Source organism: Athalia rosae, chromosome 1 (assembly GCF_917208135.1).
Source record: "Athalia rosae chromosome 1, iyAthRosa1.1, whole genome shotgun sequence".
Taxonomy (NCBI): domain Eukaryota; kingdom Metazoa; phylum Arthropoda; class Insecta; order Hymenoptera; family Athaliidae; genus Athalia; species Athalia rosae.
Window position 1 is genome coordinate 29572198 of NC_064026.1, and position 27075 is coordinate 29599272.

At 43.4% G+C, this 27075-nt stretch overlaps 2 protein-coding genes across 15 annotated transcripts in view; one reads left to right on the plus strand and one right to left on the minus strand.

Moving 5' to 3' along the window:
• The window catches only part of LOC105683739 (ankyrin repeat domain-containing protein 50-like), a 62592-nt gene that overhangs the window by 16776 nt on the left and 18741 nt on the right, over positions 1-27075 (plus strand). For all 11 annotated transcript variants that reach the window (XM_048650288.1, XM_048650263.1, XM_048650273.1 and 8 more), the window contains 2 exons: positions 5079-5119; positions 19866-19955. The gene's annotated coding sequence lies outside the window, so the exon portion shown is untranslated. The remainder of the gene's footprint in view (positions 1-5078; positions 5120-19865; positions 19956-27075) is intronic.
• Positions 1133-11328, minus strand: LOC105683742 (esterase E4-like). 4 transcript variants are annotated; one of them, XM_048650353.1, is made up of 8 exons: positions 10896-11328; positions 10681-10822; positions 10502-10598; positions 2754-3005; positions 2311-2673; positions 2042-2202; positions 1648-1964; positions 1133-1565 (listed from the first exon to the last, which is right to left on the minus strand). In XM_048650353.1, exons 1-8 carry the CDS (start codon positions 11150-11152, stop codon positions 1382-1384), a joined length of 1773 nt encoding a protein of 590 aa, XP_048506310.1. In that variant the 5' UTR covers positions 11153-11328; the 3' UTR covers positions 1133-1381. The 4 variants fall into 4 exon arrangements, with proteins under 4 accessions (XP_048506310.1, XP_048506311.1, XP_012251835.2 ...); XM_048650354.1 differs by lacking the exon at positions 10502-10598 and having other exon boundaries at positions 2754-3102; XM_012396412.4 differs by lacking the exons at positions 10502-10598; positions 10681-10822; positions 10896-11328 and adding exons at positions 3185-3323; positions 3397-5053 and having other exon boundaries at positions 2754-3102.

Consider the following 27075-nt stretch of genomic DNA (forward strand, 5'->3'; position numbering starts at 1 on the left):
GGGTGACCAGAGATAACGAGTCCGACGCCACTTCCGGTCCGCTCGGCGTTGCATCCGTCGCCGTCGGAGGCGAAAAGTTCTTTCTCGTACGAGCGGTCGTAACCCACGCGACACAAAGACGACGAAGAAACGGAGGGGAAGGAGACGCGAGTCGAGCAAAGGGGACGGGCGGACGGGCCCTTCGCATACTTTTGCGTTTCGACGCACTCGGCGTTCGCGCCGAGCGACGAAGGGAACAAAGTCGGGTCGAAGGCGTCGCGGGGTGTTCTTCGGATGGGAATTCGCGTTGCGCCGGGTGGACATTTTTTCGGATCCTCCGCAGCACGTCGAGGTCGGAGGAAATCCAATTCCGGCAAGTGCGGAGGTTGTATCGCGTCGCGGGGGGTGCGACTCTAAAATAGCAAAGTTCGGGGTCCGCGGGGTAGGCGAGTTTCGCCGGCGATGCGAGGATCAGTGATATTTATTTAAGGGTTTGATCTCGGGTTTCGCGCGGATCCTTAATTTAACCAGAGAAATCCCTTTCGCGGCGCCTCGTTGAGCCGCCCCCTCTGTCCTGTTATCTCGTTCCACGGTCTCTATGGGCTAGTTTCTCGTACCGGAAAAAGGAAATGCGATTCTCCGTGTTCGTAATTTTCTTTTGATTTCATTATCTTGTGTCAGTCGGTCCAATACATCTTCATAACTACCTAAGCTACGGTACAGAAAATAGCAGCGCAGGGACTTTCGACTCTCTCATTATTTTTCCTCAACCTCAATTCTAATTTCGATGCGTGTAATCGATCGCACGACGACGACCGCCCTCTGTGCTTCCCGTATAATCGCAGGTCCACCGATTATTCAGTAGGAGATGAATTTATGTAGGGACCCCTCGTACAGGGCAACGCCGAATCCTTACCTTCACCCGATTATAATGACGGAGTAGTGCGATGCCTCGGAGTCACGACTCGCCAGAGATATTTTTTTGGGGACAGGTTTATGGTGCAGGTCACACGATTTATGGCGTCGGTGGTTTTCCTTCCGCAAAACCGTGGCTCTCGGTGACCCTCCTTTGCTCGCTGTGCTCTCGATATTCCGAAAATCGAAAAATAATCATATCGAGTCTACGATTCTTCGAAGTTCACGACTTGATTCGTAAAAGCTGTGAAATTTTTCTTTACTTTTCTCGATTGTTTCGAGCGGTAATTGCGATTGATATTTTTGTTTTTTTTTCCAAAATTCGATCTACGACACTATACACTAACAGGTACAAAGTTCGCTGTTTCTCAAAACGCAATGAAAATCTGGTTGAAAAAATCCTGGGAAGATAACAAAGAGGGATAGGTGATACGCGATAATCCGAGGATGAAAAATGATGGCAAAGTTGAAAAATCCAGACCCTCCGCTACACCCAGGAAATATTCGCTTTACCGGCTTCGAAGTCCCTGCAGAACCTCGTTCTGTCTTTTCCGAAGTCGTATTTTACCTCCATTCTTGGATCCGGACCATCTCCTATACGGAGATAATTACCGCGTGACGAATAGGGCTCCCAAATAACAGGGGAATCCGAATCCACGGCAAACGGCGTCCTGAGTAGAGAAAATTCACCGTTTGATCTCCCACTTCGTTAGGGAACGATATTCTTACAAAACAATCCAAAAAGCAGCTCACCCGGTTATCGCGAATGATGTCCACAGATCGACCATGTTGTCGACGACTTTCCAATCGGTTTCGCTGAACTCCATGTCGGGTGGTCCGTAGAGTACGTTCTCTCTGGCAAATATGTAAATCAATTGATCACCGTGCGCTACACCCCAGTCGTCGGTGCGACCCCCGCTAAATATGTAACTGTGACTCAGCCTGCCCCGGTATTGAAAGGAGCTCACGTAATGCTCGCTCGTAGAATGGATCAAAAAATGTTCAGCCACGTCGCTGAGAGGACAGACGAAAAGGGCGTCGCCTATCATCCGCGTCATGTTGGCGAGCAGCTGTGCACAGAGATAAACGTCCGTTTGTCGTCGAACTTCGACGAATTTATGAATTTAATTTCGGAGGAACAACTTACCGAACTTTCGTCCGCTCGCAAATCGTTCAGGTAATGCGATCTGAAGATATTGGTGAACTCCGTTGTGTCGTCGAATAAAACATCGTAATGCAATACAACGGGCAAAAGGACCTCGAAATTATCCAAGAGTTCTCTGAGCATGTCCCGATTCGCGTAGAGTCCTTGAGAAAATCAACGAAGTGAAACAAAAAAAAAAAAAAAAACGAAACAAATTATTGCGGAGGAAGGCGAGGACTCCCCTGGTCCCTCTTTCCCACATATCTACTTACCGGCGGCGCAAAGGAGTCCTTCGTCCCTCGCCACGTTCGATATCATCGGTATGTCGCGAAATTTATTAGCAGCTATCAGATTGGCAGGCATGTCCGTGAGGACTGCCCCTTCCCCGTCAGGTTCGACGGTCGGACCCCATATTATGATCGGGAATTCGCGCCATATGTTGAAGGGGTTGTTCGAATCGACGATCCTATGGACGCTCAAGTCCCTCAAACAGTTTACGAGGGCACTCGATGCGTCGGTTGGACAACCGAGATACTTGCCCAGTTCCGTGGCGTATTTCGTGTATATCTTACCAGGCCTCACCGTCGTTAGGGTGAGAGACGTCCCGCCGTCGGCTATGAGCCTATGAAACAGACCTGAGATGTGAAACGTTCGATTGGTCATCGTGGTTTTCTGAATTTGACCGGAGAATGAAACGATAACGAAGTTTTCTCACCGTCCGTCAGGTTGGTCGATGCCAAAATATGCGCGGAAATTGATCCCGAACTTCCGGTCACCAGAGTTACCACGTTCGGGTCACCTCCGAAGTACCGTATGTTCTCTCGGTTCCATTCCAGGGCGCGGAGCATGTCCTTCAAACCGTAATTTCCAGGGGAAACGTCGTCCCCCGTGCTCAGAAAGCCCAACACTCCGATCCGGTAACTGGGAACAACGAGGATCACGTCCTTGTCCAACAAAAAATGGGGACCCCATCGCGAGGAACTGGATTCTCCGGATTTGAATTGCCCCCCGTAGATGTAAAGCATCACCGGCAACAACGTGGCGTTGTTCGTATTCGCAGGGAGCTAAAATGGTCAAAAAATTATCCACGACGATTTCACTCGGTCGTCCTCTTCGGACTACGCAATACGAAACTGGCGCAATTACTCTAGGCGTGTAGACGTTCAGATGCAAACAGTCCTCGTCCCCGACAACGTCGTTTCCGTTCAACTGGGGACACGGGGCGGACTCCTCGCTCGCGTCGAAGGTTCCGTTCCAAGGATCCGGTGGTACCGGTCCCCTGAATCTGGACGAAATCAAGGGTGGATTTAATTTTCGAACACGCGACGAGCGACGGATCGGCGAACGGTCCGAGTCACCTGAGATTTCCAACCGGTGGTCGAGCGTACGGAATCCCCTTGAAAGCGAATATCCTTCTCCCGTGGCGCGTCGTCATATTCGTACCCCGGAGAACACCTTGGGGTATCCTCGTTACGGGAATCCACGTGTTTTCTTCGATTGAAATTTCCCCATTTTCTGATGGGGTGGTGCGACAGGAACAGAGGGCGAGGTATTCCGTTAGAATGAAGACCAACAAAAAAAAGGATCTTGGGTTGAAACTTCCCGATGACTCGATCATGGCGATTCCTCTTGCACTCGACACTGACAAGCCGGACCTTTCCCAACTGAACTCTATGCAAAAATCGAGAGCGTTCAATACTCTCGATTTTGCTGACGAAATTTTCGACGGTCGATGACCCTCAGAGATTGACCGATATTCTGTTGATTAATCGAAAATTCGCAGACGCAATTCACCTAAATTATAAAAAACGTATCTTATCGGTAACAGTTTTTTACACGTGAGTGATCAAAAATTTCACGATGACTGCGAACGTCTACGCGTGATAACGGCGTATTTTTAGCTTCGATTTTACGAAAATAAACTGAAAGAAAATATGCGCTTTCCACGCCCGATGCACTTACCCACCGTTCTCTCGCGGAGTCTACGTTTTGTAATTTCAGTGAAATATTTTCGTATGCAATTTAAATTCCACTTCATAATTGTAACGTTAATTGTTTTACTCGTACGCCTATTATCTCCTTCTTGGAAATCTCCGGGTAATATTTGCGGCCGAGTTACGCAAGTGGATCGTATCCCACCGCGGAGATCGCACGGTGAGCGCAGATTCGCCTTAATATATTTTTTTATTTTTTATTTTTTTGTTTTTTTTTACAAAATAACCAATCAACAATGAAGGCGATAACACGAAAACACGGCCACCTATACCGGCCGCCAAGCTCTTCGACAATTCGAGTTACAAAACGCCTTTGATACGCGCGCATATTTACGCTCAGAAAACGCAGGGGATCCGGTTAAGAGAAACAAAACGAGAAACGGTACCAGATATCCCAAGGGGAAAGACATGTGTCTGGCGGAGTTTTTTTTTTTTTTTTCTTTTTTTTTTTACTCCCGTTGCAAACGGCGACCGGAGATGGTTGGCAAAGCTGAAGAGGGAAACGGAATAAAAAGAACGCAGATGTACGCGCGTGTTGCGCATACACGTACGTGTGTGTACGGGATACGTGTACGTACGGCGTACCTACCTCCGGCCGATGCGACGGAAAAAGGAAAAGCGTAATTTTTTTTTTTATTTTTTTTTTCCTTTCCCTCGACTTTCCGTTTCTCCTTTTTCACTATTTATTTTTCCTCCATATTTTGCTTTTTCATCTTTGCACGACGTTTTTATCATACGTGTGGGAATGATATACCCCAAGTTATACACCGCATCTGTTTACGGGATGACGCTTTTTCTCATCCTCATCTCTTTCTCATCTCATTTTTTTTCCACATACTTTTCTTATACCCTCTGCCTTCTGCATTCGTACCACGATTTTATTGTACTGTCCTCGCCGCTATCTGCTACAAGGATTTCAATATCTCTTAGAATCTGCTCTCGGTTCTCTGCACCGTTTTTATTCGTCTCTCGTAAAATGTAAAAAAAAACCCCAACTTGATAGAAAAAAAGACAAAAATTGAAAAATTTTATTATTTTTGTTACAGATGACCGGATAACGCAATAACGTCTTCCGCTGATTTAACTGGTGAGTGATCTTGAGATATTTTCTTTCGGTTTCACTCCCGTACGATCGATGGGAATATTTCATTGGAATTTCATTTTCTTTTTGCTTCCTCGTCGGATTGAGCTTTCGCAAAGTTTCAAAGTACATGTACATAGAGGTATGTACTGCGAGTACATCGAGTACCTACGCCAAAAAGAAAAAAACCGTAAAAAACTGAATAAATAAAAAGAAGAGGAAACATAACTGTGGGAAGTAGAATACATATACCTACATAGAACAAAACTATGAGTATGAAAATTCTTTCCTGCGAAATTGGAGAGAGGCCAGATATGCATGCGACTCGAGTTGTACGTATGTTACGTACCGTAAATTTGAGCCCCAAAAAATATTTGAGAAATTAAGAAAAAAGAAAAAAAAAAAACTGAAAACGAAAAATAGAGTTTTCTGAAAAAGGGCAAACTTATAATAACTTGGTGTACTTACACACATTCCGTATTCCTTGCATACCCATGCGGACGAATATTTTCAATCGATAGACGCAACGTGTACAGCTACATATGAGCGTTCGACTTTAGAATCTACTTCTCCGTTTGCGTGGCTCAGAATATCGTAGGTATATCGTCTGTATCCTCGCGCAAAACTATACAGCCATGATATTCTTCATTCGCAACCCAGTGGTAGTCCGACGTCTCGTATTTTCAATTTTCTATATTTCCCGCGCGGTTGACTCCTCTCCGGGGAATAAAAGGTATGCGCGCGATATTCATCCGTACGTAGATATCGCGTGTAACGGGCAACACATACCCGCGCAACTTGGATTCCGTCCTCCCGAGGGAAAGAAACTATGCGCAATAGGCGACATATACAGGCAAAATCATCGCAGGGGTGAGTCCACGTCATGTAGGTACGTTATCGACTTTATTTTTTTTCACAATCAACCGGTCGATCGAACGATATCCCGTTCGGATTCGAACGAGAGTACAGACGTACGACAGATTTGACGTAAGGAATGAAATTTTGAAAAAAAATAAAGTAACAAAAAGTAAGAAACAGGTCGGCGGACGGTAGGAAAGTTACGGGAACGATATCTCGTGGGTGGCGGTGGTTAATATTGGAAAACTGAATGATTTTATCCCGAGCACGTACGCGTACTTCGTACGTGAACGTATCGTGTCGTATCGCGTCGTATACAGAGTTCGTATAGCAGATCGTAGAAGCATTGAAAGATTCAGAAAGTTTTACGTCCCTTTGAAACGACATCGGACTCGATGAGATTGAACTGTTCAGATCCAGAGTATACTCTGCACGTATCTCGATTCGCGGACCACCTTTTCCTCCGCTTGTTCGGATTTTTTATTTTTTTCCCTTCGTTCCTTTCATTTCGTTTGATATATTTTTTTTTTTTTTCGTTTCGTTTCGTTTCGTTTTCTTCTCTTCTATCGTCGTTGTCGTCGTTGTTTTTCAACGAGATTCGAAGCGACATTCGAACGAGGTGACGGTTTTAATCACTCCTTCGGTCAGTCGGTTTTCGATTTTTGTAATCGTCGGTTCCGTTCTACGTGCCCGTGAGGTAGTCGGTGTACACTTGAAACACTTGTGGAAAGGTACGGTATGTAACTTACACAGCTTTCTGCCTTTGTTCGAGTTCCGTCTTCTGTTTCTAACAATAAGTTGTCAAGATGTAGGAAAAACTTACCCTCGTGACTTTATATACCTTTTTCCAAAGACGCGGACATTTGACTCGCGTTCACGCGGAATAGTCCTGCTTTTGTCGAGTTTCTTTCTTATTCTTCCTCCTCTTTTTTTTCTTCTTTGCTTTCGTTGTACAGAAAATCTGAAAGAGTCCGGATACGCGAAAATACTTACCGCATTCCATTAACCAAGGTCCTTAAATTTCGTAACAACCTCTTTTCTTTTTCTATTCCTAATTATATACCGACTCCATTTTCACGAACGGCTTTCTATGTACACGTGTACCAAGATTATAATAAAATACGGAAAATCTAAAAAGTCTGCAAACGAACGGCGGGTATACAGCACAAGGTTCTCGAAACATTAAACTCTTTAAGCTTAAATCGACGGATTTTTAAACTCCGTACGCTGCCAAGATTTCCGCCGGGTGCGATATCCGACTTGGGTTTTAAGTAGACTTTTTAAAAAGTTGAGCAAGGAAAAGAAAAACTTTCGAAATATCTCGGATATTTAACCCCACCCTCCCCCCCCCCCCCCCTGTGCTTTTTTCGTCGAGCACTTCGTATCTGATACATGGAATTAGTTTTTTTTTTTTTTTTTTCACTTAAAAAAAAAAGGGAAACCAAAAATAATCTGCTTTGCGAACGAACTCTTAGCAGTCTTTTGGGAAATCGGTTGGGCGCGTGGATCTTCGAACTTCGATTATCGTCGTCTCGCTAAAAAGTTTATACACCTCGCGTAGATGTGACATTAATTAACCACCCGTCCCGTATTATCCGGACGTCTGGAACTACACCTTTCATTATTTCTACGTTAGACGCACAAGTGTCGTTCGCCTTTGTGGCGCGTACACCTCATTATAAGTAATTATTGTTCAAAGCTTGGTTAACCGTGTAACTCTGGATGCGTAGGTATATATATGTATATATTAAGACGGCTTTTAGGTGTAGCGCCATTGTTTCTGGAGGGGTTGCAACTGGTACCGCTTGCACGACGACAATGAGCAAACTGATAACAATAACGCTGCCATGCACAGTTGTGTGTTACTAATGTTCCTCGGGACTTCCGACTGACAACGTAGGTATTATACGTGTACGTGGCTACGTATGTACTACATGGGATGTGTATACATATACACATACGCGATACGTACGAGGGAGTATACACCCAAGTATATATTATTATATGACCAAGTGCTGTAATCACCATGGATGTCCGCAGCTGTTGTCCTACGCGTGTACATCCTCCCATGATTATACCTAAAGTGTTCCCTGGGAATTGACACGCTATTTGCCGTTTTTTATTCCTCCGTTCCGTCCCCTCCGATGGAATGGATACGCGATTCTTTGATTTTTGGGAGAAGATGAAGAAAAATTGTTGAAAATGTTGAAAATCGTGGAACGACAATTGCGACACGGGGATGTCGAGATTGAAGTCTGCGGGTTACGGTTAACCGAAGCTTCTGGAGAACTGCGCAGGTAATTATCCGCCCAGGTTCATGATTGGATATACTATTGTCGGATGTTACGTCGCTATATTTGGATAAATCAATATAATGCACCTGCAATCTATTGATTCGTGATATTCCGAGACACACAACCTACCACACGCTGCACATTACGTAACGTAGCGTAGCAGGAGATTTTTTTTGTACCTCGTGCTCTTCGTAACCCCGTCAGATTCGAGCTTCGTCGACTCTTATTAGCGACGCGGCGACGGAGAGCGGCTACGGTCGTGGGCGTACGGATCGTCGGTCGTTCTGACGTCACCGGCGAAAATTCTCCGTTCTCCACCGCCAAAAGTTCTGCGCACCCTCCGCGTTATCTCGACCCCGGGGGTGGCTGAGGCCGGAGGGGGAGCTCGGCAAAAAGCCCGTTTCGCCGCGACACCCTTGGGCTGCTCGAACGCGATGCCCCTCGCAACGTAAATTCGCAAAACTTTTTGTAGGTACGCCGAGGCCGCGCGTTCGCCGGACAAAATTTCTATACGTTGAACTTTTCTAACGATTGTTTCGAAACAGCCGAAGCTCTTTCCATGTACTTTATTTGTCTTCTTCTCGTAGGAAAACACTGGACGAAAAACGGACGACTCGATGACCGAGTTTTGGAATTTCTGCGAAACGTACTACACCCACGATATGTTCGCGGCGTTTATCAGGTCCCTGCAAAACCGCATTCTATCCGTGCCGAAGTTATTTCTTACTTCGATTTTTGGATCCGGACCGTTTCCTATTCGCAGGTAATTTCCACGGGATGAATAGGGCTCCCAGTTTATCGTTGAGTTTCCACCCGAATCGAGAGTGGGTGTTCTGAAAATAGATGATTTAATTTCACCCTCGTATTTTTTTATTTATTTATTTTTTTTTGAAATAGTTCATCCGCGACAAACTCACCCAGTTATCGCAAAGGACGTCCATAACTCGATCATTTGGTCGACCATTTTCCAATCGGTTTCCGTAAGCCCGATTTCCGGTGGTCCGTAAACACCCTTCTCCGCCGAAAAAATGTAAATCAAATCGTCCCCGTGTATCGCACCCAAATCGTCGTCGAGTACCCGAGCGTACACGTAACTGTGGCTCAGCGCACCGCGGTATCGGAAATGACTCACGTAATGCTCAATTTTTGTGTGGAGCAAAAATTTTTCCGCCATGTCGTAGAGAGGCGATGCGAAGGAAGTGTCGCCGAATATTTTCGACACGTTGGCGAACAGCTGAATTGAAAACAGTTGTACTCTAATACGTAATCTACGACAACGACGATGGTAAAGATATCAGCTTTTCGTTCAGATACTCACCGCGCTCCGGGCTACCGTCAAGTCGTTCAAATAATAGGACTTCAGAGCCTCGGTGACGGCGGGCACGTCGTCGACTAAAATATCGTACTGCAGAACGATGGGTAGCAAATAATCGAGGTGGTCCAACAATTGTTGGATGGCAACCGGGTTCGCGTAGAGCACTGAGAAAATCAGGTCCGTCTTTACAGTGGAGAGACGGATCGAGGACGTGGGAGCGACAAATAGATTTTTCCTGGACGATACTCACGGGCGGAATAAACGAAACCGTCGTTCGTTACCAAACTGGACATCATCGGTATGTGGCGAACTTTGCCGGCGGCTATCAAATTGGCAGGATGATCGGTGAGCAGGGCTCCTTTTACGTCGGGCTCGATGCCCAGAGTCCATACGAGTTCCGGAAATGTGTTCCATTTACGGAACGGCGCGTTGGAATCGACGATTCGCGAGACGTTCAGACCCCTCAAACAGTCGACGAGGAGGCTCGAGGTGTCGGTGGGACAACCGAGATACTCGCCGAGTCGTGTAGCGTAATTTGCGTATTTTTGTCTGGGCTTTAGGGTGACGATCGAGAGCGGTACACCGCTGGTGGTTATTAGCCTGTGAAAGAGACCTAGAACATAAACGTCGAGTCAATAACTTGAGGGATTGATTAGCGAGGCATCTCACCGTCCGTAAAATTCGATAGCGCTAAAACGTGAGAAGAAACGGCGCCCGCACTTCCGGCTACCAAGGTCACGCTCTTCGGGTCACCTCCGAAGTACCGAATGTTCTCTCGGTTCCATTCCAGGGCGCGGAGCATGTCCTTCAAACCGTAATTTCCAGGGGAAACGTCGTCCCCCGTGCTCAGAAAGCCCAACACTCCGATCCGGTAACTGGGAACAACGAGGATCACGTCCTTGTCCAACAAAAAATGGGGACCCCATCGCGAGGAACGATGATCACCCGTTTTGAATGCTCCGCCGGAGATGTACACCATCACCGGTAACAACGTGGCATTGGTCGTTTTCGCAGGGAGCTAAAATAGTCAAAAAATTATCGACGACGATTTCACTCGGTCCTCCTCTTCGGACTACGCGATCTGAAACTGGCGCAATTACTCTAGGCGTGTAAACGTTCAGATGCAAACAGTCCTCGTCCCCGACAACGTCGTCGTTTCCGTTCAACTGGGGACACGGGGCGGACTCCTCGCTCGCGTCGAAGGTTCCGTTCCAAGGATCCGGTGGTACCGGTCCCCTGAATCTGGGCGAAATCAAGGGTGGATTTAATTTTCGAACACGCGACGAGCGACGGATCGGCGGACGGTCCGAGTCACCTGAGATTTCCAACCGGTGGTCGGGCGTACGGAATCCCCTTGAAAGCGAATATCCTTCTCCCGTGGCGCGTCGTCATATTCGTACCCCGGAGAACACCTTGGGGTATCCTCGTTACGGGAATCCACGTGTTTTCTTCGCTCGAAGTTTCCCCATTTTCCGATGGGGTGGTGCGACAGGAACAAACTCCGTGACAAATAACGAGTAGAAGAATCAGTCGGGAGTACGAGCGTCCATCGAAATCCGTCAATGCCGCCATGGTTCACATCAACACGGCACTGATTACGCCCGCTAATATCGACTGGTGAAATAGTTGTAATTCGAATATCCACGCGTCACAGATCACGGAGTATCGTTGCTGTTTCGAAACGCGAATGTATGTGAGCATGCGGTTTTATCTTGTGTATTTGCGACCTTTGAAAACATACGTCATTTCTAAATGTCGTAATTATCTGAATTATCGTTGTTACAATTTTTTTTAATTTATATAACATTACGCCTGGTACGTGAAAATTTCCCTCGCTCGCGTTATCTCGCCTACGTATATACAATTCCGAAAAACAAAACATATCCGAACATGTGTTTCAAAATATCCGACAAGGCTACAGTTTTCCAAACTTCGGAATCAAGAGGAACTTGATTCAGCAGATACGCGCTCGACCTCGATTACGACTCGACCTCCTCGTTCATCGCGCGTGCACGTGCATATTTTCGAGTCGATTCTTTCATACGTTTTTTTACGAAATGACTCACTCCGTATTATGTGTACATGTACACGTAGGGAGGGAGGGGCGTAGAACCGAGTAATGAAAATACCTACCGCGCTTGCGAAATGTAAAATAATTTACGTAAAACGTCTCTGAAAGTAATTAAAATCTTCTTTTCTAATTGCACCGCTCATTTTCCACTCCTGCCCACAATTTGGGGGGTGGGGGGGAGAAGAGGGCGAGATTCTTGAAAATTTCCTCGTAATATTCGCGGAAGGCGTGGCAACTTCCGGCCGGAGAATACTCCGAGAACCTTATTTGAAGTTATAGTCGAGGCTGGGGAGGAAGTAAGGGGGTAGAAATTGAAGCCTCCGGAAATATTAGGGCCGGAAGCAAAACGCAACCCCTTTGAGGCGATAGAAAATTGAGTTTGTTTTATCGTCATCATTCGCTGTACCGCAGCTTGGATTCAACCTTCGCTCCAAAAAACCGTGGATTTCTGATTCGCGGTTATTTCTAAACGCAATGGCAATTAAATCACCGCTAGAAAAAGAGAGCGAAAAGAGACCGCGAAAAATGCTGCTCTCCCTGGTTACGACCTACTGAAAGAAAAAAAAAGAGAAAATCACGTGAATTTCAAGAATGTACGAGAAAGTGGAAAATATTATATCCTACCGTCTGCATTTTTCGTATCTTCTTTCCCCAAACACGGTCGGTTACATTTTTTATTATTTTTTTTTTCTTTTTCATTTTTTTATCTAACGTCTGGTGGCACTTTTGTCACGAATTCCATTCTACCCGCAACGTACCCGTATCCCGAACTAAAACTTATATCGGATATTCGCCACGGCAGAAGCCTGCCGATGCATAGAAAGTTTCAACGAATACTTTCAACGATAACCACCACATACCTTAGCATCGGTTCGCGGTTCCGGGTGACCAGAGATAACGAGTCCGACGCCACTTCCGGTCCGCTCGGCGTTGCATCCGTCGCCGTCGGAGGCGAAAAGTTCTTTCTCGTACGAGCGGTCGTAACCCACGCGACACAAAGACGACGAAGAAACGGAGGGGAAGGAGACACGAGTCGAGCAAAGGGGACGGGCGGACGGGCCCTTCGCATACTTTTGCGTTTCGACGCACTCGGCGTTCGCGCCGGACGACGAAGGGAACAAAGTCGGGTCGAAGGCGTCGCGGGGTGTTCTTCGGATGGGAATTCGCGTTGCGCTGGGTGGACATTTTCTCGGTTCCTCCGCAGCACGTCGAGGTCGGAGGATATCCAATTCCGGCAAGTGCGGAGGTTGTATCGCGTCGCGGGGGGTGCGACTCTAAAATAGCAAAGTTCGGGGTCCGCGGGGTAGGCGAGTTTCGCCGGCGATCCGAGGATCAGTGATATTTATTTAAGGGTTTGATCTCGGGTTTCGCGCGGATCCTTAATTTAACCAGAGAAATCCCTTTCGCGGCGCCTCGTTGAGCCGCCCCCATGTCCTGTTATCTCGTTCCAGGGTCTCTCTGAGCTAGTTTCTCGTACCGGAAAAAGGAAACGCTATTCTCCGTGTTCGTTGGTTTCTTATGTATTTTCAATTACAGCCTCATTTTTCGTTCCATTTCATTCCAACTACGTTTCACGGTCGTATCGACCGCTCTGGCGCACATGGATTTTTCTTTTCTTTTCCCTTTTTCGTTTTTCCTTCAGCGATCGCCCCGTAAAAATTCCAATTCTAACGCGTGTGGCGGATGAAGCGATTTTATTGTCTTATACTTCCTGCATCGCCTATTTGCACACATCGATTCACAGACACACGTTAACATTCACGTGCGGGTTATTTATAGATTTACGCACACCAAAAATGGTGGCGACGTGCGTGCCGGGGATTCATGGTTAAATTGCCGGTTGATGATGTTCGTATATACCTATATAATATCCATATCGACACAGGTTAGCTAAGGTTAGGTACATTACTCATGTACGGGAAGTTGCCTCATGTACTACATGCAGTTAACAACTGTCACTTCCGGTGCGATTCAATTTATTTACACAGCGTATGTACAGTGAAAATTTTGTAATTATTTTACAATTCCCCCGTTCACTCGTATTTTCTCTTTTCTCCTTTACTTTTCGTAACGGAACGCGAGTTTCTCAACCCTTTCGTACTGCACCTGCGAGACTCGGTGAATTATTTTTCGCTGCGATATGACCTTTGCTATCAAAACTCCGAAATTATAACTCCGTATGAAATTACATTTTAATCCGAAACACGCGTCTACATCGTAACTCAAAGTGACAGATGCAGCGCAGCGCTACTCTAATATTTTCTCGCACCAAAGAAAACTTTATCTACACCACCAACGTACAGCAGACTTCGCACATCGTATACAAGAAGGAAATCGTAGTGAGATTATATAAGAAATTGCGAAATTCCTTTTTCCGTTTCTCCCTTACGCTTCTTCTTTTTTTGCTACCCCCACGTTACGTCGTACTCACATTTGTAAATTGTATTCCCTGCAGGTTTCACTCGCTCCCAAATTGTTGCGTGTGCAACTCCTCGTTTTTTTCCGGGATCCAATAAGACAGCGGAGAGAACGAGCGAACGGTATAATATTAGATGAAATATCAGCCCTCCTTGAACTGCGGATCCATCAACCCTCTTTCCATTCGGATGTCAAACGGCTAAATAAAACATTCTTATCGACGATCTTACGGGCAATTTTCTCTTTTAATGATACGATTTTTTTATTCCCCCCCCTATATACTTACCCCCACTTCGGATAATAGCTTTTGTTTTTTCTATACACAAGAGAAAATATGTCAATCATTTTATTTGTACACGTATGCAATTCAGTCACCGCGACGGATGATTTTTGCTGTTTTTTTTTTGTTTTCTCTCGACAGATCCTTTTGCGAATCTAAATTTTCCGTTTACGTAATTACACATTCGAGTTATATAGATGCGGGTAGATATGTACATACCCATGTACTATGTATAATTTGGTGATGGAATTAACAATTCTCTGTGCCGTTCCGTAATTTCGCAGGCGATCTAATTTCTTCGGTCTGTTCAATCTACGTACGTACATATACTTCCTTGACTAGGTACATACACCGTGAAAATGCAGTAACTACATGGGTCTATGTATATATATATATATATATGTACAAAGGGTACGTTACGGCCTTTGCGTTAACGACAACATTAATTATTTTCAAAGTGATTACGAGAACGCTCAAGAGACACGGGTTCCCCGTTTTACAAACTATTCCTCTACCTATACTGTATACATCTACTTGAAACTAACCCAACCTTCGATACGTGTGTACGTACCGCCGTGCTATTTTGTGGCAAAATTTATTTCGCCGTTAGAATTGACATTTTGTTAAAAGTTTTCAAAATCTTTGTAGATTTCAATTTTTATCGTTGAAAAGGAATCGGAGGACCATCGCGTAGAATTATAATTATTATCGGGGTGGTTCGGTTCGAGGATTGTGTAACACCGCGGAGGAAGGAGGTATACGTTATTCGGTCGGGACGATAAATATTGAGGAAGCACCGGCGGCATCGCCATCGCCAACAGCAGAAGCAGCAACCCTTATTACAGCCATTCGAGAGAAAACAGCTCCTCTATATGCGAACTCAACCTCTAACTGCCGACTGGCTGGCGGACCGACCGACCGACTACTTTATTCCAAACTCAACCCTCTGCAGTCGAGAAATTTATTTGCTTAAGGGAGCCTGAAATTCTGGTAACCTAGACACACGTCTTTGAAATTCTCATAAAATTCTAAAGACTGTATCTGGATTCTCCGTCTTTTTCTAGACTTTACTGTACTCCTTCATGTGCGGTACTTATGCATACCCCGTGTGTGTACGTGTGTACCTAACCTATACCTAACGGTATGGTATATGGGTACATATGTACACGTATACCTATGTGTACCACACGTCATAAACTCGTTTTCCCAGTTTCTCGAATAAATTTCTCTCGCCCCCCCCCCCCAGCCCCTCGCAGCATCGGCTACAGCTTTTTATACTTCTCCCCTCGGTATTACGAAAACGCTGCGAGTAAATCAAAAATATATATATATATATATATAAAAATAAAACAAAGAAGAATTTGATAGAAGAAACGAAGCAAGAAATACACGAAATAGATAAAATAGATTCTTGTTTTTTCATATCACCGTTATCCATCAATTATTTTTGGACAAACGGAAAAATGTACATTTCCAGAGAACGAGGGGAAAAAAATCTGTTCGATACGATCGACCGTCCGACGGATTATCCTCGGTTTACGAAACGAAAATAAAAAAAGACGAGAGTAGAGAACGGGGACGGTGACGGTAACGGGGGATGGAAATTCGTTGGCGAACTAAATTGAATGATGAAAAACCGCGGCTGGTAAATCTCGGTTAATTAGATTGTCCAACGAAACGGAAATTGGAGTATAGATAGAGAGAACTTTTTCATCGCGGTGGCCCTCGGATCCTTACGTTATTTATACATTTTTTACAGAGTTTGAGCGACAGCGCCCGATATACCTGTACTTTACAGCGGCACGAGGCGACCCAAAACCGGAAGTCGAAGAGGGTTGTTCGACCCCAACGTCTACGACGCCTACGTCACGTCTTGGGTGTCAATGGATTACGGTTCTTACCCCACGTTGCCCCTCCACTCCGCTCCCGAAATTTTATGGACGAGAGCCAAGATGTCGCCTATATCCTTTCCCCTCCGAGGGGGGTACACTTCGTGCGTGCCTACCCTCCCTCCTTTCCTTCCTTTATATTTTTTTTCACCCTTTTTTCCTCGCTTTGTTCCTTCTCTGTGTTATACGCATTTGTTGAAAATTTTTCTGCTAAATTTAGCGAATGAAAAAAACAACAAAAAAAAAAACTTATGGGTAAATCAGTTTTACTTGTACGATTAAGGAAACATCGCGTGACGACGGTGAGATATAACAATACGCAAACAGTGCGAGTAGTGTTGCGTTTTTTTCTTACTCCTATTATTTTTTATCCGTCGAAAAAAAGCGTCAAACCGACGTGATTGATGGTTTGGTGGAAGTGATGCATTAGCTGGACTCAAATTGCGTCCGTACAACGATCTATAACCCGACACTTTTTTCTCTTTCTTTCGTTTCGTTTCGTTTTCCGTTATTTTTTCTATTTCGTTTTACCGATAATCAGTAGCGTTAACAGTCTTATAATTAAACCTGAAATTGAATGACGAAGAATGACGTAGACGTCGCGTACTGTACATATAACTGGCACCGAAAGGATACTTCAGACGTGTTCTCTCTGGCGACTCTACCCTATTGTGTACGATGGAAATCGGAACAGGAAGTCCTTGGGGATTAAGTGGCTCAGCTAAGAAAGCGTTTTCGATTACCTCGGATCTCGAGTTGATCCTCCGTATTCTCACGAACGTGACGTAAAGCGGTATATATATATACATACATATTAGGGTGGGTTGAAAAAAAGTTATTTTTTTTATTCTCTTAGCATGGGGGCAGAATTTGTACCTTATAAAAAAAGAAAATCTTTTCCACCATATGATTACTCGATCGATTGCACGAGTAGATGATTTTGGCTTTCAGATTTGGATTCCTGAGCTGATTATATGTGAGATTACTCTTGAAGAACCAGAAGAAAATTCGATTTTTGAGCAAAAAATAAATCATGTTTTTAATTGGGTTTAATGTGCTTTTCTTACGTATTTTGATCTCAGAAATCCGAATCTGAAAGAAAAATTGACCTATCTATAAAATTGACGGAATTATCGCCAATTTTCAGCTTTTTGGGGTCAAAAATAAAAAATTGATTTTATAGTCTATATTAATGTAATTTGAGCTCAGAAATCCGAATCCGGAAGAAAAATTGATCTATTTTAAAAAATGACCGAGTTATCCCCATTTTTTCGCATTTTTTACCATAAAAATGGAGATATCTCGAAGGGAAAAAATCGTAGCTCAATTTGGACAAGGGATTCGTGTTCCTGAGGTCAAAATACATGAGAAAAGTGCCATACGATCGATTTTAAAAAATAAAAATTTTTGGCCAAAATTTGAAAAAATCGTAAGGGGTACCCCTTGGAAAAATCTCAAATTTTGGCCAAAAATTTTTATTTTTTAAAATCAATCGTATGGCACTTTTCTTATGTATTTTGACCTCAGGAACACGAATCCGTCGTCCAAATTGAGCTACGATTTTTTCCCTTCGAGATATCTCCATTTTTATGGTAAAAAATGCGAAAAAATGGGGATAACTCGGTCATTATTGCAGATAGATCAATTTTTCTCTCGGATTTGGATTCTTGAGCTCAAATTACATGAAGATAGATTAAAAAATCAATTTTTTATTTTTGACCCCAAAAAGCTGAAAATTCGCGATAACTTCGTCAATTTTATAGATAGGTCAATTTTTCTTTCAGCTTCGGATTCCTGAGGTCAAAATACGTAAGAAAAGCATATTAAACCCAATTAAAAAGATGATTTATTTTTTGCTGAAAAATCGAATATTCTTTTGGTTCTCCAAGAGTAATCTCACATATAATCAGCTCAGGAATCCAAATCTGAAAGCCAAAATCATCTACTCGTGCAATCGATCGAGTAATCATTGGGCCAAAAAAATTTTATTGCTGGAAGTATCCCACTTGATTAATTATTTATTCAGAAAACGAGTGGGCTAGCTCAAAATATCAAGTAAAAAAATTTTTCCACATTTAAAAACTCTTCTTTTTTTATAAGGTACAAATTCTGCCCTCATGCTAAGAAAGTAAAAAAAAAAAAAAATTTTTCATCCCACCCTAATATATATACACACGATATATGGTATATATATTCTCAGAGTTGAATGAGACGCTTTTATTCATGGACCTGTACATGTAGTACCTGTGTGTACATCAAGCTCGAAAGCTCTTTTTATTTCGATGATATATTTATTTCAGATACATACCGAGTTACATACCTAATTGTAAGTATATGCAGGTAAATTTAATTCTATACGGACGCTGAATAGGAAATTCGGTGAGCTGAGAGTAAAAGCTTTTTGGAATATGTAGACACGGGGGAAAAAAGCCGAAAAGGAAGATGAATTAAGTAAATGAATACATAAATGAATAATAAACCAAAATAATTTACGCAATCCGATACGTTCGATGATTTATTCTACGTCCGTTGAGAAACTTCGGAGTTCATTTTAGTTTGTCAAAGTAAAAAGAGAAGGAGAAAAAAAAAACAGTTCCGTCTCGATTATTAATTATTGTCGAAGACCGCGGAGTGAACTCTACTTGTATCGGAGGAAATCGATATCGTTGAATAAAATTGGTCGCTAGAAATCAAAGCTTCCGGGTCAATCCGATTTTACTCTCTGATCTCCACCGGATTTCAGGTTTCCTTCTTCTTACACGCATTGATTTATCGATCCGTTCATTCGGTCGATTATTATTTCAGAATTGGAGCGCGAGCGTTCCCGACGTCATTATTATTTCATCCGACCAATTCGCTTCGTTTTCTCTTTTCGAAAATTTTGTTTCTCTTCTCTTCTATAAGCTCGTATCTACGTGGAAAGAGATAAAAAAAAAAAAAACTTGTTAGAGAAAAAATTGTTAGAGACGACATTAAATCATTATCGTCCTTCGTTTGTGCGATGATATAAAAGAATAGGCGAGATGAATCGTGTATGAAGTCATTTGTATCCATGGGGGTCTACAAACATTTATTTTATTCAACCTCCTGCGTAGCTACTACGCAAATATCCTATATGTACGGAATATCTGGTATATCTACTCAAAGCATTGACAAACATTTAGGCATATGTATATGTGGTATGCGCGTATGACGGTAGGCGTAATACACGAATTTAATATGTGCATATGACAATTGACTCGCTCCAGACTATCGTCAATAATAGACATTATGTCCACATGCGTTGGTATAACTTCCGTTATCCTAAGAGGAGAAAAAAATCAAAAAACACAAAGCGGAAGAACGAAAAAATTGGCTCGTGTGGGTGAAATTTTTATATCATTTTTTTTTCTTCTTTCTTGGCAATGGTGGGTTAAAACCAAAAAAAAGGAAATGGATTTTTGCGATTCCTGAGGCAAAATCGCCAAAAGAAAATAATGAAATATTCGCTGAACTGTCTGAAATGGGTTGAAGTAAACTGCAAAAAAATAAAACAGAAAGAAAGAAAAAATATTCGCAGTACAATCAACCGTCGAAACGAATACGAAAATACAATTTCTCAATTTCCATTTCCTTCTTCTGTTTCAGGGTTTGCGGTAAACCGGGGAAAAGAAACCAGGAACCGAGAAAAAAAAATCTACGACTTCGAAGGAAAAGCGTTCACCTTCGTTATTCAAGGTGGGTTTATTTAATTTTTTCTTCATTTTTTTTTCTTTTCTCTCCTACGCCAAAAAATTTCTTCCGGCTAACATTTGACAGTGTCTAACAAAATTTTAACAAACCAAAGGACAAAAATAAAACCAAGAAGAAAATGTATAAAGCTAACGATGTGAATGGATAAACGCAAAATTAAAAGAAAGTGTGCAATTTTCATTGGCGCCGTAATTTCTGTTGCTTTTTTGCCGTACGTAAACCAGTTTGCTGTACCCTATAAGTTACACGTGTGCAACATCTACATACCTATATATAAGTATATTTAGCTTGCGTTCTCGACCTGCATCTTTCCTTTGGCGCAGTCACGCAGCGATGCGATTCCGCGCCCGCTGGTTGCATCGCTTATATTTATACGAACGTAACATACGCCAGCTCGCTTTACCTGCCTTTATAAATTGGGTCGCTGTCGGAGGAAAATGATGAAAAATAAAGAGAGACAAAAAAAACAAAAACCGTCGATCGATGCTGTAAAATCGAATATTCTTGTACACACTAAACTTGATTCACTCTTCGATTAAGAATTTCTGAAAATCGCATAAATTCGAAAGAAGCTTTTTCACCTTTCGTTGACTTCCATGTTTCTTCTACCACCGCTTTATTGCTACAGATGTAATCACGTATATACATATATACATGTGTGCATCGATAAGATTTTTATATTTCGTACATATGATATGTACAGCCGCATAAATAATGCGGTTTGTATATTACCCACCAAAGGTTTATCCCCTGGTTTCATTGTCGCGTATGTAATATTAAATCGCCGGAGGTTGGCAGTTTATACGACGGATGTAACGGAGATTTTTCAAGCGGATTACATGGAACTTGGGAAATTCCTCGCGCGGCTCTCTTCACCGCGATATTTACCGAAGCCGCAGAATCTGCGAGTGGAGCGGGACGCGAGCTTTCTTCTCGCCACTTTTCTTCCTTCGCGTTTTCATTCGTTTTTTTTCCCCCTAACCCCTTGCCCCCCTTTCCCCCCTTTCCCCCCTTTCCCCCGCGGACTCTACGGACGCGAAGAGAGAGAGAGGAGAACCGTCCACGTAACCTCGTTTACTCTCGTTTGCTCTCATTTTTGCAACGTACATCGCATCCTCGGTACGATGTACGAATCGATCTCTTTCGGCTACTCCTGATTTTGCTGCCGCTGCCGTTGCTGCCGCTGCTGCCGCTGCTGCTACTTTACTTCGTGATCTTCTTTTTATCGAACTCTTTGACCTCCTCGATGCGACCAACTTCCTTTTGAACCTTATATAACTTTTCAACGAGATCTCTTAGACGGACGAAAATCTTGCGGTCGAGCTATTTAACGTCCGCGAAATTCGATTTCGATGAGATGGTTTTGTTTCGTCGTTTTTGCAATTTTTGAATAATAAAGTTATCGTTTGTAATCATAATTTTGAAATTGAACTCGCGTACGATGAGAATAATTCGGACGAAGAAAAAAAAAAAAAATTAAAATCGAACGATTCGCAGTATGTACGTCTGAATTGGAATATTATAAAGACCGATTGTGAGCATCGTTTCCAACCGAATTCGTATCGATATTTGAATGCCGATAATTTACTTGTTTGCATAATTTAGTGGGTAATATAGATCGATGTATCGTTTGGTGTTCCGAAGAATAAAAGAGAATAATAATATCGGAGCTACTTCATATTATGACAATATATTGGGGCTGTAATGACATATTTATACCGATATACTTTATACGCGTATTACATGAAAGTTCTGTTGAACGGCTATACGTACATACCTATGTATTTACGTACTCACCTACTTTTTATAGACTCTTGTTCATCGGTGCTTTATTTATTGAACTATAATTTCAACATCGCGTGTTCTCTCGTATTATCGAACTAAATAGAAGAACTTTTGGATGATGCTTTATTCACATTTTCCTATTACCAGAAAATACTATACGATATACCCGTATACTTTTCTATACAATTGTGTATATAACATATGGCACATCCTCGATGTTCAAATACGTATCAAACGGCCCACTTTGTCCAAAATATTTTTTAAACTCGATGAAACGTCGCTTAAAATACGTTGGGAATAAATGGCGTCGAGATATCCTTGATTTTTCACTTTTTGGAGCGATAAATTGGCGATAACTCGATGAATTTTACAGATGGATCGATTCGGTTTGCGAATTCGGATTTTTGTGATGAAAATTTTTGTCCCCTTTGACATGGAATGCCCCACACACGAGTGTATAATTCATCCTTCCGATTCAATCTTGTCGTATGAAATGGCAAAATGAAAAATAGAAAAAAAGAGGAGAAGAAATGAGACAAGTGAGATCGTTATCGCAAAGAATATACCATGGAATTATTTCGTGTCTGCTACACGTACATCTGTAAAATGGTAATTGTAATGTTACATAAATGAGCAGCCGTGTATCATTTTGCATGGCGTGATTCTAGTTCTGATTTTGCAAGCATATACTAACAATAAGTACAAAGCGAGAATCCAAAGTGGGTCGTGGTGTACGTATAGTACCTATGTTAAGTACTGCGAAGCGATGCGATGCACCGAGAGAATCGGTTGAAACTATTTTCAGCTATCGAATCTTTTCAACGCCCACGCGCTTCTATTATATCATCTAACGATCGAGGAGAAGAGAGAACAAGACAACTTCACAACTTTCCGTGCCTCTCTAGGTCCCATTCAAATACACCTCACCTTACCTCACGTCAGGCCTTTAACGGTGTCCCTTCAATTTTACCCTGTCGATATCATCGAATACAATAAACCATCAAACGGTGTCGCTCGATCGAAAATAGGTCGAGAACTAACCGTGTACAATAGGTTACGTAATCGCACAGGTAGGGTATGTACACAGGTATACATATGCATACGTACTTTTATAATCAACGAACTATTCAACGCCAAATTTTACGTCGCACGCGTAGACGAAATAATTGTTTCATTGGTTAATGTATTTGTATTACTCGTCCTTTTCTTTTTTTTTGCTTCCAAATTTTATAGGGACAAAGAGGTGAGGAAAAATAAAATCGTAATTCGGTAGTTTGAGATGCTTTTTTATTCGTCTCGCGAAATACCTGTACAAAGTTTAATGTACGTAATATCGATGATATACGAAGTAAGTCGCGATAGACTTTCCTTTTTCTATTTTATAGAAACTTGGTAACTGTGCTGAGAAATATTTGAATAAGGTTGGAGGGAAACATCATGTGAAGATAAAGTTTTAAACTTGATATCGGATTTTGTTGAGTGCAGAGTAGAGTGCAGAGTCACGTTTACGTAACGGAGGATAGCGCCGCGACCTACGAAAGGAAAATATTTCACCTACCTGTACCACCCTCCTCCTCGATTCACCCCTCTTTTTTCTCCTCTCCTTCCATTCGTTTATTCCTTTCGTTATTTTCTTGTTTCGAATTTCTCACGCCAACTCCGATCGCGGACAACAAAATTCCGGAAATCCCATCCCCGGGAAATCCCGCGGGCTGATTATCTCTGCGAAAATATCGAAGAATGAAAAAAAGTGTCGGTAGGTACATCACGTGAGACGCGAAGTGCGGCGTGCCTCGAGTACACGGGAGGGCACCGGGCGTATACACGGCGTATTTCGAAAGATCCAATCTACTCGTAATCTTCTTTAAGCTCGGAAAATAATTTCACCAATTACCAAGTTAATCTAAATCTGCTCGTGCCACAACCACCTAGGGGATAAGGCGCTGCGGCTGCCGCTGCATCGCCGTTCTCCGGTCTCCTCTCATCTCCGTGTAACAAACGCCGAACCAGACCGTTCTAGCCTCATCTTCGTCGCCACAGACGCCAACCTATTTCCTAGGGCGAGCGAGGAGAGGAGGGGTCGGCCGCGTTTTGCTCTCCTCCTCGTCGCCGTCTCCCTCCCTCTCGTTGTCGGGTCCGCTTCTCTCCCCCTCCTCTACTCCCGGTTTGGTCTCTTTAATTTCTCACATCTCTCCGTCTCCCTCTATTCATTTCCCGTGCACACCTACCTTCGTACCCGCGCGCACCATAACCGCGCTCGCCCGTCTGCCCAACAACGGTCTGTAACCACTAATGAAACGTGTTTGTGGTCTCTGCCACCGGCAAGACGGGTCTGCCAGGTGCCTAGATAAAGCCGGGTTGGCTCAACTTACCCCTAACTACACGAATATCTACACCGTAACTATAAAACCGTCTTCAAAGTTTTAGTACTCTTCCTACCTCGTACGTTACATGCGCGCACAACCCCCGTCTTAAAACGCTAAAGAAAAATCCACCCGGTTTCGCACTTGCCAATTTTCATTCTTTTTACGCCCCCGTTCGAATAACGTGTTTCTTCTTTATTTTGTTACTCTTCCTCTTTCCCTCGTTCTCAGCGGGGGGGAAATTTTGATTCGATTCTTACGAACAGTCGGCGGAAAAAGTGACGCTTGGAAAATTTTCCGGAGCAGTTTTTTCTAAATAACGATTCACGGTTAAAAATCTCCAGATATATCTCAAACGCTTACGGCGTGTTTGTGTGTTGGAAATAAATTTGGACTTTGTTTTCTTTGATTTAATTTTTTTTGAAGTTTTTTTTTTTTTTGCCAACAGCGCAATTATCCGTCGACGTCTCGAAATCGACGGATAGTCCCGCGATTTCTTTTTCGCTCGGATCGCGTATAAGGTGATAGGGACGTGCTTTTACGTCGCGCCAACCATGAACAAGAAAGTCATCAAGACTTCGTACCGATGGAGGATGCGACGGCGACGATGCGACGCGATCACGGTGCGGGCAGAGGACATAACTAACTTGTATTACGTGCATCGTACGAATAGCGAGTCGCGTAGGTTGCGGGTTAATAAAATTTGTGTTTTGCAACCCGGTGGAATCCGATAGAATCGCGCCACGTTACACGTACCTTGTACGCCTACGGTGCTGAACTACTCGAACTATTTTAATGACACTATAAATTTTCTATACCTAGGCGCATAAGTACCTATATGCACGTACGTATCAACAACATCTCACCGAGCAGGTTTTCACCGCGGAAGGATCTCCTCGTCCCTGAGCAGGTTGGCTCCTGCTTAGGATTTTTCACTCCAAAGCGAACCGATAAATTAGATAGAAATAACGCAACGCGTTTGCCCTCCTAACACACTATCGGATCGATGAGAAACCTCCGCTTTTTTCCCCTCCTCTTTCTTCCCCGATAAACTTATTTTCGCTCCCCGACCCCTCTACGAATTTGCAGGCCCATAGGCCCACCCTCGAAACATTTGTTTTTATGCTTTCTTTCCGCAGCTCCGAATTCGATAGAAATAAACTAGGGATAAAACGATTACCGCAATTCTTGCCAACGTATGAAATTCCGTTCGCCTAAATATGACGCGTGTTCTACCGATCGCGTTATAGTCTTACCGGGGTAAAAAAAATACGTCGAAAGGTATCGTAGGTAAACGTCGTTTGTACGCGTGAGTTAGCTGTAACGGGTGTCCCAGGTTTACTTGATATCGGTAAGTCTAACTGACTGCAAGCTCCGCGAACGAACGAGACGAGATGGCACCTGAACGTCAGGCAACCGGACACACCGTGGCGTGACTCCCGAGACACGCGGTATAAGTCTACCAGCTACCGCGCTGACGGCTACAACCACTCGGAAGCAATAATCTAATCGGTAGAACTTGAAACATGTACACACGTAGGATATTCGAGCACACAGTCTTACGTGCCTCCGGATTACGTCGGTGTACGTGGGTATTATACGATCTGCGTACGTATAGGTATACAATAATAACTGGGAAATGGTAAGCCGTTGGTAACTCAACGGTACATAAGCTCCGTTGGATATAGATATGTGAAGAAAAGCTCGTTAGTTTAACCTTTCACTTAATCGAACGGCGCGGAGGATCCGAACGATAATGAGAGAGAGAGAGAGAGAGAGAGTCGTGCGATAACTGGGTACTACGGATCTAAGGGCTCTTTCAACCGTCCGGTCAATTCGGAGAAAATAATTTTAATCGATGTTCGCCAGCGCTACCGTAAATTAATTAAGACCGCTTCGGATTCGACGGAAGTGGGAGATGATAATGGAAACAAAAATTAGAGAACAGAGATGAAAATTTGTCGCTTATCCTTTTTGAATTAAAATCGCCATCTTTTCCCTCTTGGTTAAAAAAGCGTGAACGCGATCTCGTTGGAAACGAAAGCGCCGAGTAACAAAAATCTTTGAGATTCTCTCCAGCTCACCAAGGTTTCTGAATTACGTTGGTTTCGTGGATAAATATAGAAAACTTTATTTTCGGTCTCCCCGCATCTGGATGGCAAAGGTGTATATAGATATACCGTACATACGACTGGTGTATAACCAGATCTCTGAGATGCGATGCGCTTCTCTGTTACGTTACACAGCCTTGGCCGGGTTTGAGAAAAGGGTTTTTTTATTTTTCACTTTCTAGAGAAGACAGATTTTTCGGAATTCGTATCACTATACGGTCGACGCATACGCGAAAGCACCAGCGGCACACAATTTCATTGCACGTCGGGGGTGAAGTAATCGGGAAACTTTGTTTATACCATAAATCATACCTATGGTTCCGAACAGTTTGCAATTTGTTCGCCTATACCTGCCCCTGATGCACACCGTGGAGCCCCGCGAGCTGCTCTACGCGTTTGCGGTAAGTTTAACTTTTCAACGCCCCGCTGAATTCCGATTTTTCAACTTCTATCGCATTTATACTCCACGCCATCGAACGCCTACTTTGGATTTAAAAAAAAAACCTCGCCTCATTTTGCCTTCGTAATTTTTCTCTACAAAATTGAACTACACTCGTTTATTTCTCAATTTTTTCGTTCGCTTTTTTCTCTCGTCTTATCTATAAATTTTTGGTAACGGTGGCGCGTCGCTACGAAGAATAAGTACGGGGATCGGGAAAATCAGGGATCGCGAGATCAGCGGGAACAGGAGCAGCTGAGCCCCGAAGATATTATTTAGGTTAGCTATTATAGGTATGTACTATATATATATGTACATAAGCCACCCCCGGCTATACCTAGGCGGAGTTTAAGGGGTTGATTAAATTCTCTGATCTTAGAAGCGGAGCCATTTGCGCAACCGACCGA